This window comes from Trachemys scripta, chromosome 1, assembly GCF_013100865.1.
Source record: "Trachemys scripta elegans isolate TJP31775 chromosome 1, CAS_Tse_1.0, whole genome shotgun sequence".
Taxonomy (NCBI): Eukaryota; Metazoa; Chordata; order Testudines; family Emydidae; genus Trachemys; species Trachemys scripta.
In genome coordinates, this window is record NC_048298.1 from 265,429,966 (window position 1) to 265,445,297 (window position 15,332).

General features: G+C 37.5%; 1 protein-coding gene across 1 annotated transcript in view; it reads left to right on the top strand.

Moving 5' to 3' along the window:
- Window positions 1-15,332, top strand: part of RBM26 (RNA binding motif protein 26) — a 102,153-nt gene that overhangs the window by 20,533 nt on the left and 66,288 nt on the right. Inside the window, exons 3-11 of the mRNA XM_034758282.1 lie at window positions 1,573-1,709; window positions 2,657-2,745; window positions 3,661-3,878; window positions 5,120-5,380; window positions 7,662-7,901; window positions 9,144-9,284; window positions 9,705-9,845; window positions 10,882-10,993; window positions 11,586-11,745. Of these exons, the coding sequence (XP_034614173.1) occupies window positions 1,573-1,709; window positions 2,657-2,745; window positions 3,661-3,878; window positions 5,120-5,380; window positions 7,662-7,901; window positions 9,144-9,284; window positions 9,705-9,845; window positions 10,882-10,993; window positions 11,586-11,745 (1,499 nt within the window). The remainder of the gene's footprint in view (window positions 1-1,572; window positions 1,710-2,656; window positions 2,746-3,660; window positions 3,879-5,119; window positions 5,381-7,661; window positions 7,902-9,143; window positions 9,285-9,704; window positions 9,846-10,881; window positions 10,994-11,585; window positions 11,746-15,332) is intronic.

A 15,332-nucleotide genomic window follows, 5' to 3' on the forward strand; every position in this document is an offset into this window, starting at 1 on the left:
CTCTTTCACTAACTGATCTTTTCCTTTGCCTGTTTCTTGTTGTCACATGCTTCCACTGACCAATTTCCTCACACAGTAGTCTCCCCTCTGAGTTTTTCAGTCCAGTTTGCACATGCTAGTCTTGACTTTTCCTCTTGCCTTTGCTCCATCATTACTCAAAACCCCTTCAAAACTCAATCATACTTTCCACCTGCATCTCCAAGCCTCGAGTCTTCTCTTCCATGAGCTCTATCAAGCAGCACTTCATACAAACGAAGCTTTTTTCAGGTACCTGCTCTAGGCTCATGTACATTCTGCAGCTTCCACATCCGATCATATTCATTGTCTCTTCCATGGCTTCAGTCACTACCACTGCTGCCACTGTACCTTTCATAGCCTTCCTTACTAAATTCCTGCCAAGGGGGAAAAATAAAAACCATCAAAGACCAAAACAAAATCAGAACACCACATACACCTCATTCCCAAACTCCCACTCAGACTCCCCTGTTTACAGATCTGTTTGCTGCTCCTGAGCCACTGGCTGACTGTTTAGTTGCCTTTATAAGCCCCCTAACCATGGAAGCCCCGCCCCTAATAAGGGCTCTGCTTCTCTCACAGCACACTGCCCCCTACTAGCCTTGACAAAATGAACAAGGGGGGTGGGAGGGGGAGCCATACACACAAAGCAGAAAAAGACACTACACCCACAAAAAACTCACTCAGTGCCCCTAAAGACCAGAAGCTTGTTTCCTCCCTTCTCCAACAGAACTACCATTCAAACTCCCCTGTTTACAGCTCTATTTGCTACACCTGTGTCGCTGATCTTAAACCAGTTGTATTAAAGATCCACTTTTTAAAGTCTTTAATCGGAGTAAATGCCCTGGTGAAAAAATCATCTCTAAATGTTTTGCAGTGCCTTATTTAAAGTACCATGTGTATCTATGGTCCTATTAAAACCATATTTATGATCTTGATTCTATTTTCTTTGCCCCTTGGTTGTCCAGGAATGGAAGATATCCAAAACTGATCTTTAAATACATTTGCACTGCCTAAATTGTTCAGAATTTTAGAGTAATTTGTTTTCTAGCAATTAAATGCAGGGAAAAAAAGCAGTCTGCTACATAAATTATCTCCATTTAAGTTAAATAACTTTCAACAATGCAGTTTATACTGTTATGAAACAATTCCTGGTGAGCTATATGTTTGGAAGATTAATCAGTATCCATTATTTTCATTGCCAATAAAAGCATAATACACCTCACCCCTGATATAACGCTGTCCTTGGGAGCCAAAAAATCTTACCGCATTATAGGTAAAACCGCGTTATATCGAACTTGCTTTTATCTGCTGGAGTGCGCAGCCCCGCCCCCCTGGAGCACTGCTTTACCGCGTTATATCCAAATTCGTGTTATATCGGGTCGTGTTATATCGGGGTAGAGGTGTACTTCTAACTAGTATTCAGTGGTTTGTAAATGTAAGCAAAGGGGAAGAGTTGCATTATATTTAAATGGACTGCAGAGGGTTGAAATAGCCAGCTATTAGAGGAATTCATTCATGAATTCTTGGTATCTTTGTTTTTCCCTTAATCTTTAGAGACCCAGATATTTGTTGAAAAACTTTTTGATGCTGTGAATACAAAGAGCTATCTACCTCCGCCAGAGCAGCCATCGTCAGGAAGCCTAAAAGTTGAATTTTTTCAACACCAAGAAAAAGACATAAAAAAGGAAGAGGTAAGAATTTAAATCATACTTTGCAGTGCAGTCTCTATCCCTGAACCTGTAGCAGTTTTACAAGATACTTCCACGCTCCTTCTCCTTATCAGTTTCTTATCAACAACTTCCCCTTCTCAGTGCCTATTGGTGCTGCAGGAAGAGGAGCCTGAGCAGTAGCATTGTGATATGAAAGGTAGGTCAGCCAGTCATCACTAGACCTGTGCTAATTGGTTTTTTGGTTTGCTGTTAATTCCCTAATGAAACCAAAATTCATTTTGGGTTGACCTGAAAATGAATTTTTTAAAAACTTATAGCAAGTAACACACACAAAAAAATTGTTTTGACCTGGAACAAAACCTTAAGCTCTAACACTCGTGCCTGCCTTGGTGTCTCTCCCTTTGACAGTACCCATTTTATAACAGTTATGACTAGGCAAAACTTTGCTACTCCTGAGTCAGACATAGTGTGGACACAGTGAAAGGGCAGATCTCCTAAACCTGTTCAATATAAGCATCTGATCTGAAATAGTTCCTGCTATTCCAGTCCCAAACCCTGTGCCTCCCAACTCTGTCCAACCACCTCAATCCTGATCTGCAGTGTTATTTCTGGACTCATTTCAAGAAATGGGATTGAAGTATGGAGATAAAATGGATGGAGTGTCACAATGTTCCGCTAAATGGGCATTGTGGGAGTCAGGCTTTTCTGGTGGTGTTCTAGTTTCCAGCTGTCATCAAAATAATAGGGTTCTCCTATTGATGCTCAGAACATTCCCTGAAATTTTGGAATAGATTGGGCACAGTCTTAAAAAGTTATCATGTTTCAGAGATGCCATCGAGTTGAGTGTTAGGCCTCTCTTCACTTAGCCAAAACTGAATTTCAGATTCTTTTATTCTAGTTATGTCTGTTTAAAAAAGCTCTATGTGTTGTGCTTATCTTGGATTTCCTGTTTACACTTTAAAATCCAGATAATTAAAGAGGAAGAGAGAGAAAAAAAGTTTTCTAGAAGACTAAATCACAGTCCTCCTCAGTCAAGCTCTCGGTACCGAGAAACTAGGTAATTATAAACTTAGTTTGACTCTTGCATTATATCAAGAACCAATTATGTTGGCTTAAATTTTGAAAGGTTTTTTCTTTTGCAGTGCTGACATATCAAATGTTTTATTTTTCTGTAGTGATGTGCTTCTAAATGTTAATAGAGTACTTGTGAAGCAAGCACTTTTGTGGATTGCTTTTTTTATATGCAAACTTGAGATAAGTACAGTTTACAAGTAACAATGAAGACTGTATTCAGATTTTTATTAACTAAAAATCATCAGAACTCAATTTAAGAAATGTTTACAAAGCAGAGTTAAGTGTAAATGGTTGGTTATATTACAACATATAACCCATCTAATTTTGAAATGTAATCTGAATACTTTGTTTAATACAGCACTATCATTCTCTTCAGTATCTCTCAGTTGTGATGCTGTTACCTTGGTGAAAATGCCCTACTGGGAAAATAAGTCCTGGCACAAAAGCAATATTTTACCCACATTTTCTTGATATGGTGGTAGGCTTTTATACAACAAAAAATTACACAATCAGATGATTGAACAGGTCTTTTTGGAAGAAAGGAGGACTGATAGTTAAAGATTTCATACTCTGTTAGAGGCATGCATTCAAAATGAATCAGAACTGCACAAAAGTCAGTAACAAATGTAGCATCAGCTTCAGATGTGTATGTGCCAGTATTCTCTAGAAACAGGGCTTTTTAATACCTGCACTTATTACAGGTTTACATTACAGTGCAGAACATTTCAATGTTTCATTTTCCTGTTTTAAGCACTTAAAAATACTGGAAAAATTCTGTTCTTCGAGTATGATTTTTGATGAGATTTTAGTAGCCCTTACAAGATTTGAGTTTACATTTTAAATTATCTTTTCAAAATGTTCTTATTTCTAAGTAACAATTAACTCCCCAAATATTTAGAAGCCGCGAGGAAAGAAAAAAAGATGAACGTTCTCGCAAGAGAGATTATGATCGTAACCCCCCTAGAAGGGATTCATATAGAGACAGGTACAACAGAAGAAGAGGGCGGAGTCGGAGCTACAGCAGGAGTCGAAGCAGAAGTTGGAGTAAGGAACGATTGCGGGACCGGGATAGGGACAGGACCCGGAGCAGAAGTAGAAGCAGAACACGAAGCAGAGGTAGGTGTTTGTTAGTCTTTAAAAATATGGGTTGATGATCAGTATGAAAAACAATATTTATCTTGAAGTACAACAGCTCTTTACTTAATAAACTTATCTACAAGACTGTAGGTCAAAATGTTAAAACTTGGGTGCCTAAAGATAGATTTCATAATCTTATTTTAGGCACCAAGAATCCTGATTTTTTTTTCAGAGCTCTGATGTGCGTCAAGTGAATGAGAGCTAGAGGTGTTCAGCACCTTTGAAATTCAAGTTACTTTTATTTATGTGCCTAAATGGATTTAGGAACCTAATTTTTAGACACTAGGTTTGGGAATTTTGGCCAGAGCACAGGTGCCCATTTTTCTGGGGGCCCCCAAATTGGCCAGGGCCCCTGCGTTAATCTGTCGGGACTAGCAGCTAGGAGCCTCCAGCTGAGGTGCTCCCAGCATCTTGGACCCACCTCCGTCTCTGGGAATCTCCTCTAGCTTCAGGAAGCTTGGTGGCTGCTGCCTTCAGATCTGGGCTCTGAAGGCAGCACAGAAGTGAGGGTGGCAATCCTGTGTCATCCCCCTGCCCCCCAACAACAACTTTCAACACCCACTTCCCCCCTCCCCATTAATCCCATTTTGGGTTGGGACCCCCACGGTTACAGCACTCTGAAATGTCAGATGTAAATGTCTGAAATCGTAAAATTGACTAATTTTAAAACCCTCTGGCCGTGAAATTGACCAAAATGGTCCGTGAATTTGTTAGGGCCCTATGCTTTATAAAGCTCTACGTGAAGTTCTACCTTACAGTATTTGCGCATAAAACTCCCACTCCAACTGACCATTAAATTCTCGATTTAATGGTGTGTATCCTCATCATTTTATATAATGATCTTAGATCTAAAGCACCCTAACAAGGTGCTTTGATAACTTTAATATTTTTTCTGATTGATAATTCCTTGCAAGTTTGAAAGTACTATGTGTTTACTTTCCATATTTATTTTCTCTAGCATCATATACAGATTAGAGTTGCTCACGAGTGCTGGACTGTGGTGGTGCATTTATTCCCTGACTACAAAAGTACATTGAAATTGTTCCCTCCCTCTTTCTTCCTCTTCTCCCCCTCACCCCAAGGGTGGGGAAGAAAGAAACAGTATATAAAGAATTGTATGCATTTTACAGACACATACAAATCCAACAGTTGGTCTAATTTTGGAGCTTACAATCTTTGACATTTTGTTACTTTTAAACAAGTATATTATTTTCTTACAGAAAGAGATTTGGGAAAGCCAAAATATGATTTGGATAGAACAGATCCATTAGAAAACAATTATACTCCAGTTCCGTCTGTAACAAACATTTCATCTGGTCATTACCCTGTCCCTACGCTGAGTAGCACTATTACAGTTATTGCTCCTACTCATCATGGTAATAACACTACTGAAAGTTGGTCAGAGTTCCATGAAGAACAGTTGGAGCACAACTCCTATGGAAGACCTCCACTGCCAAAGAAACGCTGCAGAGACTATGATGGTAAGTTCAGATACTTAAACATATATGCCACAATAGTGGCCAGTCACTGATGTTATTTTGTCCTTCCAAGCTGCATTGCCCCCTTCTTTTAGCACTTCCACCCCAAAAGCAGTCTCCTTCTACATCTCATTTTCAATCTTTTTTTCTAGCAAAATTCTTAAAAGCTAAACTTACCTTTATAATCACTTATCTTTAACCAACCTCATTGATTGTTTCCAGCATAGTTTCTGTCCCTGTCACATTACTGGCATTGCTCTTTTACATGAACTTATGGGTGGTGATCTCTTGTTTTACCTTAGTTCTCTTACTCCGTATCACCCTCAAACCTAGTTCTGTATTTAATAGTCTTGAGCATAATCACCACCTTATGGCATGATCCTGTTCACGGAACTCTTGGACATTTTGTGCTCTTGGTTTTACTCTTACTTATCGGCTTAATTTTTTCACTGGCAGTGACCTTCTCGAACCTCACATTTTAGGCTCTTCTTCTCAGTGCACCACTCTACTGTCTTTTTTTTTAAAACTTACTGAGTGCTGTGTTTATACAGGCAGTACTTGAAATCTATATCTTCTACACTATTGAATCATTTTGCAGGCTTTCTGCTTGTATCAAACCATGTTTCTGCCACAGTTGGCATTTGTCTCAGTGAGTCAGATTGATCCAAAGCAGATACCCTCTTAACCAGTAAGAATTGCATTTTTAGCCAGAGTTCCACTAGTCCCAGCTATTTTCTCATGTCAGATCTCACATTGGCAGTAGCCGTTGAGGATGTAGGTCAGGTTTACACTTAAAACTTTTCCCGATATAGTAATGTCTGTTATAGGTGTGATTCTGTTTTGCAACATTTTTATATTGGCAAAAGCCTTAGTGTAGATGCAATTATCCTGGCAAAGAAGTGCTTTTGTAACTCTAAACTGCTTCTAAACTAGGAGGGTTCGTCAGTGTAGCTTTCTAGTGTGGACTATGCCCTAGAAGTTTGATTTGATCCCCTACTCAACATCCACATTTCTCAGGTGCATGAATTTGTGTACTTTCATTTCTGAGGTATCATCTTCATCAGTTGCGCTCGCTGAAACCTATTTTTTTCTCTTTTCATTTTCTATGGTCACCTAGATATCACTTTACAAAGTTCAGTCTTCTGAAAATATAGTAGATTCTAGCCTAATCATTGTCTGAAAACTATCCTTAAAATCATCCTGTATTTTGTCAATTTCAAAACTTGATATAAGATCTCAGTCTCAGAATCTTCCTTGGAGTTGTCTCCCTCTCTGTTCTAATGCTTGTTACCTAGATTTCTCTCTCCTCCTTCAGTCGTTATATTGTTCTGCTATACTGCCCTTACCACCTGGAACAGCTTTTCTTCCTCTTTGAATCTAATTGACACCCTTATTAACTTTTCCAGACACATTTCTTCTCCCAAGTCTAACTACTTTAGTAAAACAGTGAAATCCTATTAACTGAGTTTTCCAGTTTCTGTTCTATCATTCTCCCTGAAACTAGGCCGGGCACTGTATCCTTTTATACCCTTCTCTGGTAATGATAAAGATGGAGAAGAATTAAAGCTTGTATCTCTTATTTTACCTGTGGATATTACCTGTTTTAGCAGGTGTTCCTATAATACTTATGGAAAATATTGCTAGACCCAGTAACATTGTATCCACCAGTAAAAAGAGAAGAAAATTACTTTAACTGTACTTATTAAAAAAACAAACAAACTACTATTTTATTACTCTCTTGCATGTACATTGTAAAGTGCAACAAAGAATGTTGATACTTTTGGATAAATATTGCAGTACAGAAATATTTTTATACTTGGACTGTTGACTAGTGTTGAGTAGTCAATAATTAGATACTAAATATTTTCAAAAGGAGATGTTTTGTCAATACCAGTTTCTTCTGCACTTAGCTAAAAAAAAAAAAAACCAAAAACCCACGAAGTTTGCATTGAACTTGCTGATGATGGAAAAATCCATGATTATACTTGAAAAATTTGGAACTTGCTCATTCCTCACACAATTTCATAACATCCAGGTTCCCCTCTTTTGCCTCTTTGTTAGAAATAGGCTATGTTTGAGAAACAGCCAATTTGTAAATAGAGTAGGTAGAAGTCATGCTAAATGACCAGATGTTCACTTCCTAATTTTTAAGTAATCTATATTGTTATGCAAAGGTCTTACCTTTCTAACTGCTACATTATGTGCAGAATATTTATATCTGCTTAAAGATCAAACATCAGCTGTTAAATGCTATTAACATTTAATTGTGCTTTTCATTTCTCAGAAAAGGGTTTCTGTATGAGAGGAGACATGTGTCCCTTTGATCATGGAAGTGACCCAGTAGTTGTAGAAGATGTGAATCTTCCTGGCATCCTGCCTTTTCCAGCACAGCCTCCTGTTGTTGAAGGACCACCTCCGCCTGGACTTCCTCCCCCGCCACCAATTTTAAGTCCTCCACCTGTTAATCTTAGACCACCAGTGCCACCTCCAGGCCCTTTACCACCTAGTCTTCCACCTGTTACAGGTAAAAAAAAAATAAAAAAAAAACTCTTAAGATTTAAAATACCTTTATGTTGCTTGAATTGTATTCAGTATTGAATAGATTAAAATGGCCTTTAGTAGCTTTTTTTCCTAAAATGCTTTTAGGACTCTGGTTTGCACATCTTAACCTGTGAGTCCTGCAGTATGTGTGTTAATATTGGTAAAATGGATTCTCTTCGTGGCAAACTGTTTTAATTTCAAAATGGCTCTAATGATACTATCTCTGAAACATTTGATATTCAAAGCTCAAGTGGCCAGCTTCTGAGAAAACATTAGTATCCACAACACATGGAGCTAACTCCTTTGAACTATCAAAGTTAAAGGAACACAAGCAACTTCAAAAATTAAACTTTTTGTCTGAAAAATGTTGAACCTATTTTTTCTAGGGATGCCCAACATTATAGAATAGGAAAGGGAGAAGGGGGAAGTGTGCATTTGGAAGTGCTTTGGCTGAGATTTTCAAAGCTGCCTAAGATTTTGATGCCTGTTTCTCTTTAATTTTAGTGGGAATTGGTTTTGTGACTTTCCCTCTGTTGATGAATAAGAGAAAAACAACGAAGTACAAATCACAGTAATTTGGTAGAACTATTCAAGAACAATTAGTACCTGAAATTATTTTAAACTCTTAAAATGTCTCAAATTTTAAATTGATGGTGTAATTTTTAATGATTCCACTTTTTTCAAAGATACTTTTTTTGATGAGTGTCTCTTTGCCAGATCCAATTTTTAATACTAAAAATGAATGGATGGGCCAACATCATGTTACAACCATCCTCACTGGCAACTTAAACTGTTAGAATCCACCTAGCAGAGAAAAGAATGTGAATAGTTTAATAAACTTGCAAATTTTGTCCCTCTGCAAGTGTTCATAAGGCCAAACATTCATTGCCAACCCAGTATTTCTTCATGTACTGAATCTTCCTAACATTATGTTGTATAAAAGAGAGAAAAGACAAATTAGATCTTACAAATTCAGTAAAATAAAGCTTCTGTAGTCTGTATGGAACATAACAATTTGACTAGTCAAAAATTATTTTGACAGATATGAGGTACTGATTGCAGTTAAGGTTACTATATGCAATTCAATAGAATGTTTGAATTGTTCTTAACCCCTTCTTTCAAACATATTTCTTTGCAGATGTAGTTGGGACTTTAGATAGCTGAGTCCATTGTCAAGCAGATAAAAATATGAATGCAATATTTTTCCTTATTTCTGGTTTGACAGGACCACCTCCTCCACTTCCACCTTTACAACCTGCTGGCATGGATGCTCCTCCAAACTCAGCAACCAGTTCCGTTCCTACTGTTGTTACAACTGGTATTCATCACCAGCCACCTCCTGCTCCACCCTCTCTCTTTGCAACAGGTGTAGTACTGAATCTTCGGCCACAATCAGAAATAACTTTCTAAATTTACTGCATTCAGTGTTTGCAAAATAGAATAACGTTCATTGTTAATATAATTGTATGGTGATGCTAGACATTATACTTTTGTTTGGGAGGATAGGTTCTTACCTCTGAAGATCACGTGACATCAATTTGAAACCCCTGCTTTTTATGTTAACTCTGTCCAGAAACTTTGCATTCAGGTTGTCAGGGTGGGAAGAATTTTTTAAATCTATTTTAATCTATTTTACAAAATTTTGACTTGGCTATTTGCTAGAGTGCTATAATTATACAATTAACTGTTCCATTTCTCATATTAATCTTAGCAAGCATTAAGCCATTGAGAACTTGGATTTTTATATCTGCAGATAATTTTAACTAAACAATTTCTTTATTACCAGAAACATATGACACAGATGCCTATAATCCTGAAGCTCCAAGTATAACGAACACTTCAAGGCCCATGTACAGACACAGAGTGCATGCCCAAAGGCCTAATTTGATAGGACTTACATCAGGTGATATGGATCTGCCCCCCAGAGGTATTGCAAAATATTTTCTTACTAGTATTCTTGTGTCAATACAAGTAGTGGTCACTAATTAGAGTTCTAATGTTAGAAATCATAGCAATATTATAAAGCTCCTTCTGTTTTTCTACTAAAAAACAGTTTATAAATAGGTCAACTGTGAATAATCTAGACTTCAGTGTTACTGATCCATTATTTTGAAGGTTCAAGAAAGCTAGTACAGTGAAACCTATTAAGATAATGTAGAGGTTTCACATTTTTTGGCTGTTATAAGTGTTCGCTTAATACATCATGAGACAAATTCAGATAATTTTCTGGCATTTTACAACAAATAAAACAAGTAAACTATTATGTACCTGGCCACACATAGGAATGCATAGTCCTAGCCCTAAAGATCTTACAGTCCAATAAGACAAGGGAATACAGAGAATGGGAGGTGATGGATACAATCCAAATTTAGATCTGTACATTTGGGGTGGGGTTGGGTTGGGGCTTTCCAGTCTGGATCCTCTTCCATAGTTGCAAGTTCCACTCCCTCGCTAGTGCCTAGTTTTTTGGTGCTCAGTAGTGCCCCATTTACCATTAGCCCCTTCTCCAATCATCTGCTACCTCATGATGTAATATAGGCTCCTACAAAAATATTGGCTGGATCAGAGCAGTGCACAAAATGCTGTGAACAGGATGGGTCCAGTCTGTGGCAGATGCCTTCTGCCTCACTTAGCTTTCGTACAAAAATTTCTCTAATAGAGGCAATATAGATGAGATTAGGTTCTTTATGATACAGTGATAAACCTAGATTAGGAGGAAACTTCCTGTATGGGCAGGATGAAATCTTACTTTAATTGTCAGTATGGGAATTAAACAGAGTGCTGGATTAGTTGAGATCACTAGTTTGAACAAATACAGCAGTTATGATATTCTAAAAATCAAAAGGAATCTTGCCATATCAGGGTGAAGTCAGTTAATAGTTACGAACAACAAAAGTCTTACTACAACAAAATGCACAGAAAATATAAATGAAAAATTAATGCAGTCTCCCATTTACATACAGAAAAACCTCAGAATAAAAATAGTATGAGGATAGTGGTGGATTCTGAGTCCAGGAAGAGATCAATTGGTGCAGGGGATGGAGGAATTCCTACAAAGAAGGCTTGGTTTGACAAGTGAGTGCTCGTCATTAAAACTATGTTTAGTTCAATAGTGCTGTTGAACTTTAGGGGAGTTCTTGTTTCCTGTTCTGAAATGAACTGGCTGGAATGTTCTTGGGCCTCTGAGGTAACCACATATTTGGTAGGCCCTCGAGCTTACACAGGTGGCGTAGAGGGTCATATATCTTAAAAATTAGGTGATTTAACATGACTCATGTTAGAGGGATGAGACACTAAGTGTGATAACCCAGCATGAGTTTTCATTTTATTTCCTTCAAGAATAACTGGCCTTTTAAAGGTGAGATAAAGTTGAGAAGTCTGAAAACTTACCTGCCAACTGGGATGCTCTTATTTACATATGTGATTTACATATCTAATTGATTAATATTGTTTTGACTTCAATATTGACTTGGGATGACAGGAGTGTATTAGTGTCCGATTCTTCATACATCAGTCAGGATTTTGATTTTACAAACTTGGGAGTTAAAGAATTAGACTAAAATATTTTGCATCTAGCCAACGATTCAATTTTTTTAAACTATTTGTTGCTTAAAAGTCTATAAAATGTCTTGAATTCTGGCTGACTTGATTTTTAATTTTATTGCAGGCAAAACTTTAACAGAACAAACAATCCTGGTTTCCAGAAGAAGGTGCAATTTGGAAACGAGAATACGAAGCTTGAATTGAGGAAAGTTCCTCCAGAACTTAACAATATCAGCAAACTTAACGAGCACTTCAGCAAATTTGGAAACTTAGTCAATTTACAGGTAAAAGCCACAAAATTCAGTGTTCTGTGATCACTTCTTGTATTAAAGGGATTCACAAATGGGAAGAAAGTAAGTGTGGGCTCTTTTTTTTTTTTTTTTTTTGCTGCTTTATAATTAATGAAGGCCTGAAAGCTTTTGCATTTTTTGCTGCCTATTTTTTTTTACTTTCAAATTATTATTAATATAAAGTCTTGTCTTTTGTTTTTGATGGAAATCTCTTTGAAAGTTCACAGATCTAAAATGAGAGCTTCCTCAGTCCTTAAATGAAGGTTTCAGCGGTTTATGTTTTAACTAAGATCTTCCCCACAGCTATTTTGTCTGGCACTTACGATAAATAATTTAAAACACTTAAAACCAATCTGACCAAACATTTCTTTCCCTCCTCAACTGTTCAAGTTTCATACATGTCATAATCCAGCTATTTTCCGAACTTTCCACAGTTATTCAGGATAAACAGGGAGTATACAAGACCTGGATTTCTCAACTTCCATAATTAAGTTATGGTTTCTTCTTGACATTGGCACCTACAGAGGACTGGTAGACTTTTTAACCAACCATGTTTAAAAATTGAAAATGGACTATAAATATGTGATGAATATTCAAGTACCGTCACATCAATTGCTGCTTAGAAATATACATGTTAAGTATCAATCTTAACTTTGCTCTTGTACCCAATCTCAAAAACTAGATCAGAGATGCTTACTGTTGCCCTCCACCATGTTTGACTGCACATCCAATGCATGGTACACAGACCATCCTCCAGTTAACCTGAGTTGCCAGATGTTTATATGTACAGAAGTACTTGTGGCATCTTAGAGGCTAACAAATTTATTAGAGCATAAGCTTTCATGGGCTATAGCCCACTTCTTTGGATGTACAGACACTCCCTTTCCCCATCTTCACATTGTGAAGAGACCACAACATACTGTATCTTTTTATTCACTAGTACCATTTAGAAAAAATATTCTGCATGCACCTGTCTACTATGAGGACAGCCTAGTCTACCCTCTCCATCATCCCTATACATACAGGAAACTCCACTATAACATGCAGCTGCCTTTACCCTAACTCTCTCTTCCTTAAATCTTATACATCAGAGTACCATAGTTTAAGCAAGTAGTATGATTCAGCAAGATTAATAACCAAAGTCTTTTTGGCTGCCCATGTTACTCCTGAAGGCTTTGGCTTTTATTCTTCAAGGTGTGCAAAATGTATTTATTACTAAGAACTAAAATCAAACTGGTCTTATCTAGCGAGACATCAAAACCAGGTAGAGATTGAGTTTCCACATAATTCCTTTAGTGACTGTGTATAGAATCTTCCTTACTCTGAGGTAACCTCCCCTCAGCCTTCCCAGTGGCAACGCTTTGTTTTGTACATTTATTTAAAACTGTGTGAAATATTAGGGTATTTGACCATTTAGCAACCTTCTCTCAGTTTTGTTCAGTTTTTTTTAAACAATCTTTGGTATGCATACATTTACTTCAGCTTTCAGGTAAAGTTGCTTCTTGACATTAAGGATGTTTATCTGTTGATTTCCTTGTGTCTTTAAAAACATTGGGCCGGAGTAGAGTTCCGAACTTCTGCAGTGTCCACATCTCTCCTTGGTCTGCAGTATGTAGGAGCTCTGAATAGTTGCTGGGTCCCCAACTTCTCCTTTCCATGTGGCGCTTAGAAACTCTTATGTACATGCTTTGCTGGCTTTGTCTGGAGTCTGGAAGCTTGTACAGTTCTTCAGGTTTTCTCAGGAGCCTGAATTCCACCATCATTACAAGGATTCCACTTCTCCTTGCCCTGTATAGAATTTATAAAATATAGCTATGCCTAATGCACATCATTATGCTGGACAAGACACACTTTAAAACTATTTTTTTTTAAATTGGCCTATGCATTACATTTTAACTATGTTTAGTTGTATGAATTTTTTCCAAATAAGCTGTTTTTAGCTAGACAGCAAAAACTTCTAACATTTCAAAATGTAACTTTAAACTAACTAATGTAAATTGTTTGACCTATTAATTGCTTTCTTATTTCAGTGACTTAGACTTATAAAATCTCCTATGCCTAGTGGCACATAAGGCAACCCAGTATTCCCCCTCTTGTCTGTCCAACGCAAGATGTTTGATTCCATTGTAAGTTGTCTCCATGATGGCAGCATCATTTCTGATTTGTCTTATATTAGTCATTCTTTGTCCTGCATGCTCTCTTTTCCCTCCAGGTGGAATCCAATGTAAGACTTATGTTGTATTTCTGCCACAGGGTAGCCTGATGACATGGCCAAGCCACCACTGTCTTTATTGAGAAGGCAGCCTACTGACATATGCAGCACAGCACTTCCACTTTGGTTTCACAGTCTCTCCGATAAATTGCCAAGATTCTTCTTAAATAAAGCTGGTGGAATATATTCAGCTTTCTTTTGTGTACTTTCACTATCTGCCATGTGTTTGAGGCATACTGTAGTGTCGAAAGGACAGTAAATTTGTACAATATCATTTTAATGTGTAGATGTGTCGTCTTACTCTCCAGATGTTTGACAGACGAGAAAATGATCCGCTACTTTACCAGTTCTTGCCTTCACTTCTTTAGTGAGCTGGCCATTAGCAGATATTGTACTTCCAAGACAGAAAAAAGTCATCAACTCTTCTCCATCAGTCACGCATCCACCAGCATTGACAGTGTTCTCTCTTATCTCCGTGGTCGTGGTCTTGGTCTTCTGCATACTGAATGAAGGCCCACTTTAGCAGCTTCTGCTTTTATGCTCATTAACCATTCTTTTTATTCCATACAAGTTTGTATCTAATATGACTATATAATCTGTAAAACCTGAGTCTTGCAGCTTATCTCTCATCCAAACAATACCAGTGTCCTTGGCAGCAGCTGTTGCTCTTTTCATCACAAAGTCTACGACATTGCACAGGAGAAACAGGGATAGTATGCAACCTTGCTATCAGTAACTAATTTAAACCATTCTGTCTCCATTTATCACACAAAGCTTTTACCAAATTAATGATCTTTGCTGGAATTACGTAGTGTCGCAGTATCCTCTAGAGGGCTTTTCTGTGGACATCAAATGCTTTAATAAAATCAAAAGTTTAAAATCTTCTGGTATTCTAAGTCTTTCTCAATAGCTGTTCTCAAGGTGAAAATCTGGTCTGAACTCAACCTACCAGATTGAAATGTAGCCTGTCCCTGAGTACTTTTCAACAGCAGTTTTCATCCTATTCAAAATGGTAGTGCAAAACAGTTCTTCGGATGCTGATAGGACTGTCACCTCTCCACAGTTATCACAAATAAGCCAGGCCCCCTTTTAAAGGATTTTATAGATGACTTATCTTCTCCAGTCTTCAGAACAGATCTCCTTTTCCCAAACTATTCTATACAACCTATACATGTAATTCACCATAATTTTCTCACCTGCTTTTAACATTTAATCATCTATCTTATCATAACCTGATGTTTTACCACTCTTCAGCTCGTTTATAACCTCAGTTACTTCCTCAAAGGCAATTACTTCTAGTGATATAAGTAAGTCTGCTATTTCTTCACTTCTCTGAGGGTACGTTTTCACTACCCGCTGGATCGGCGGG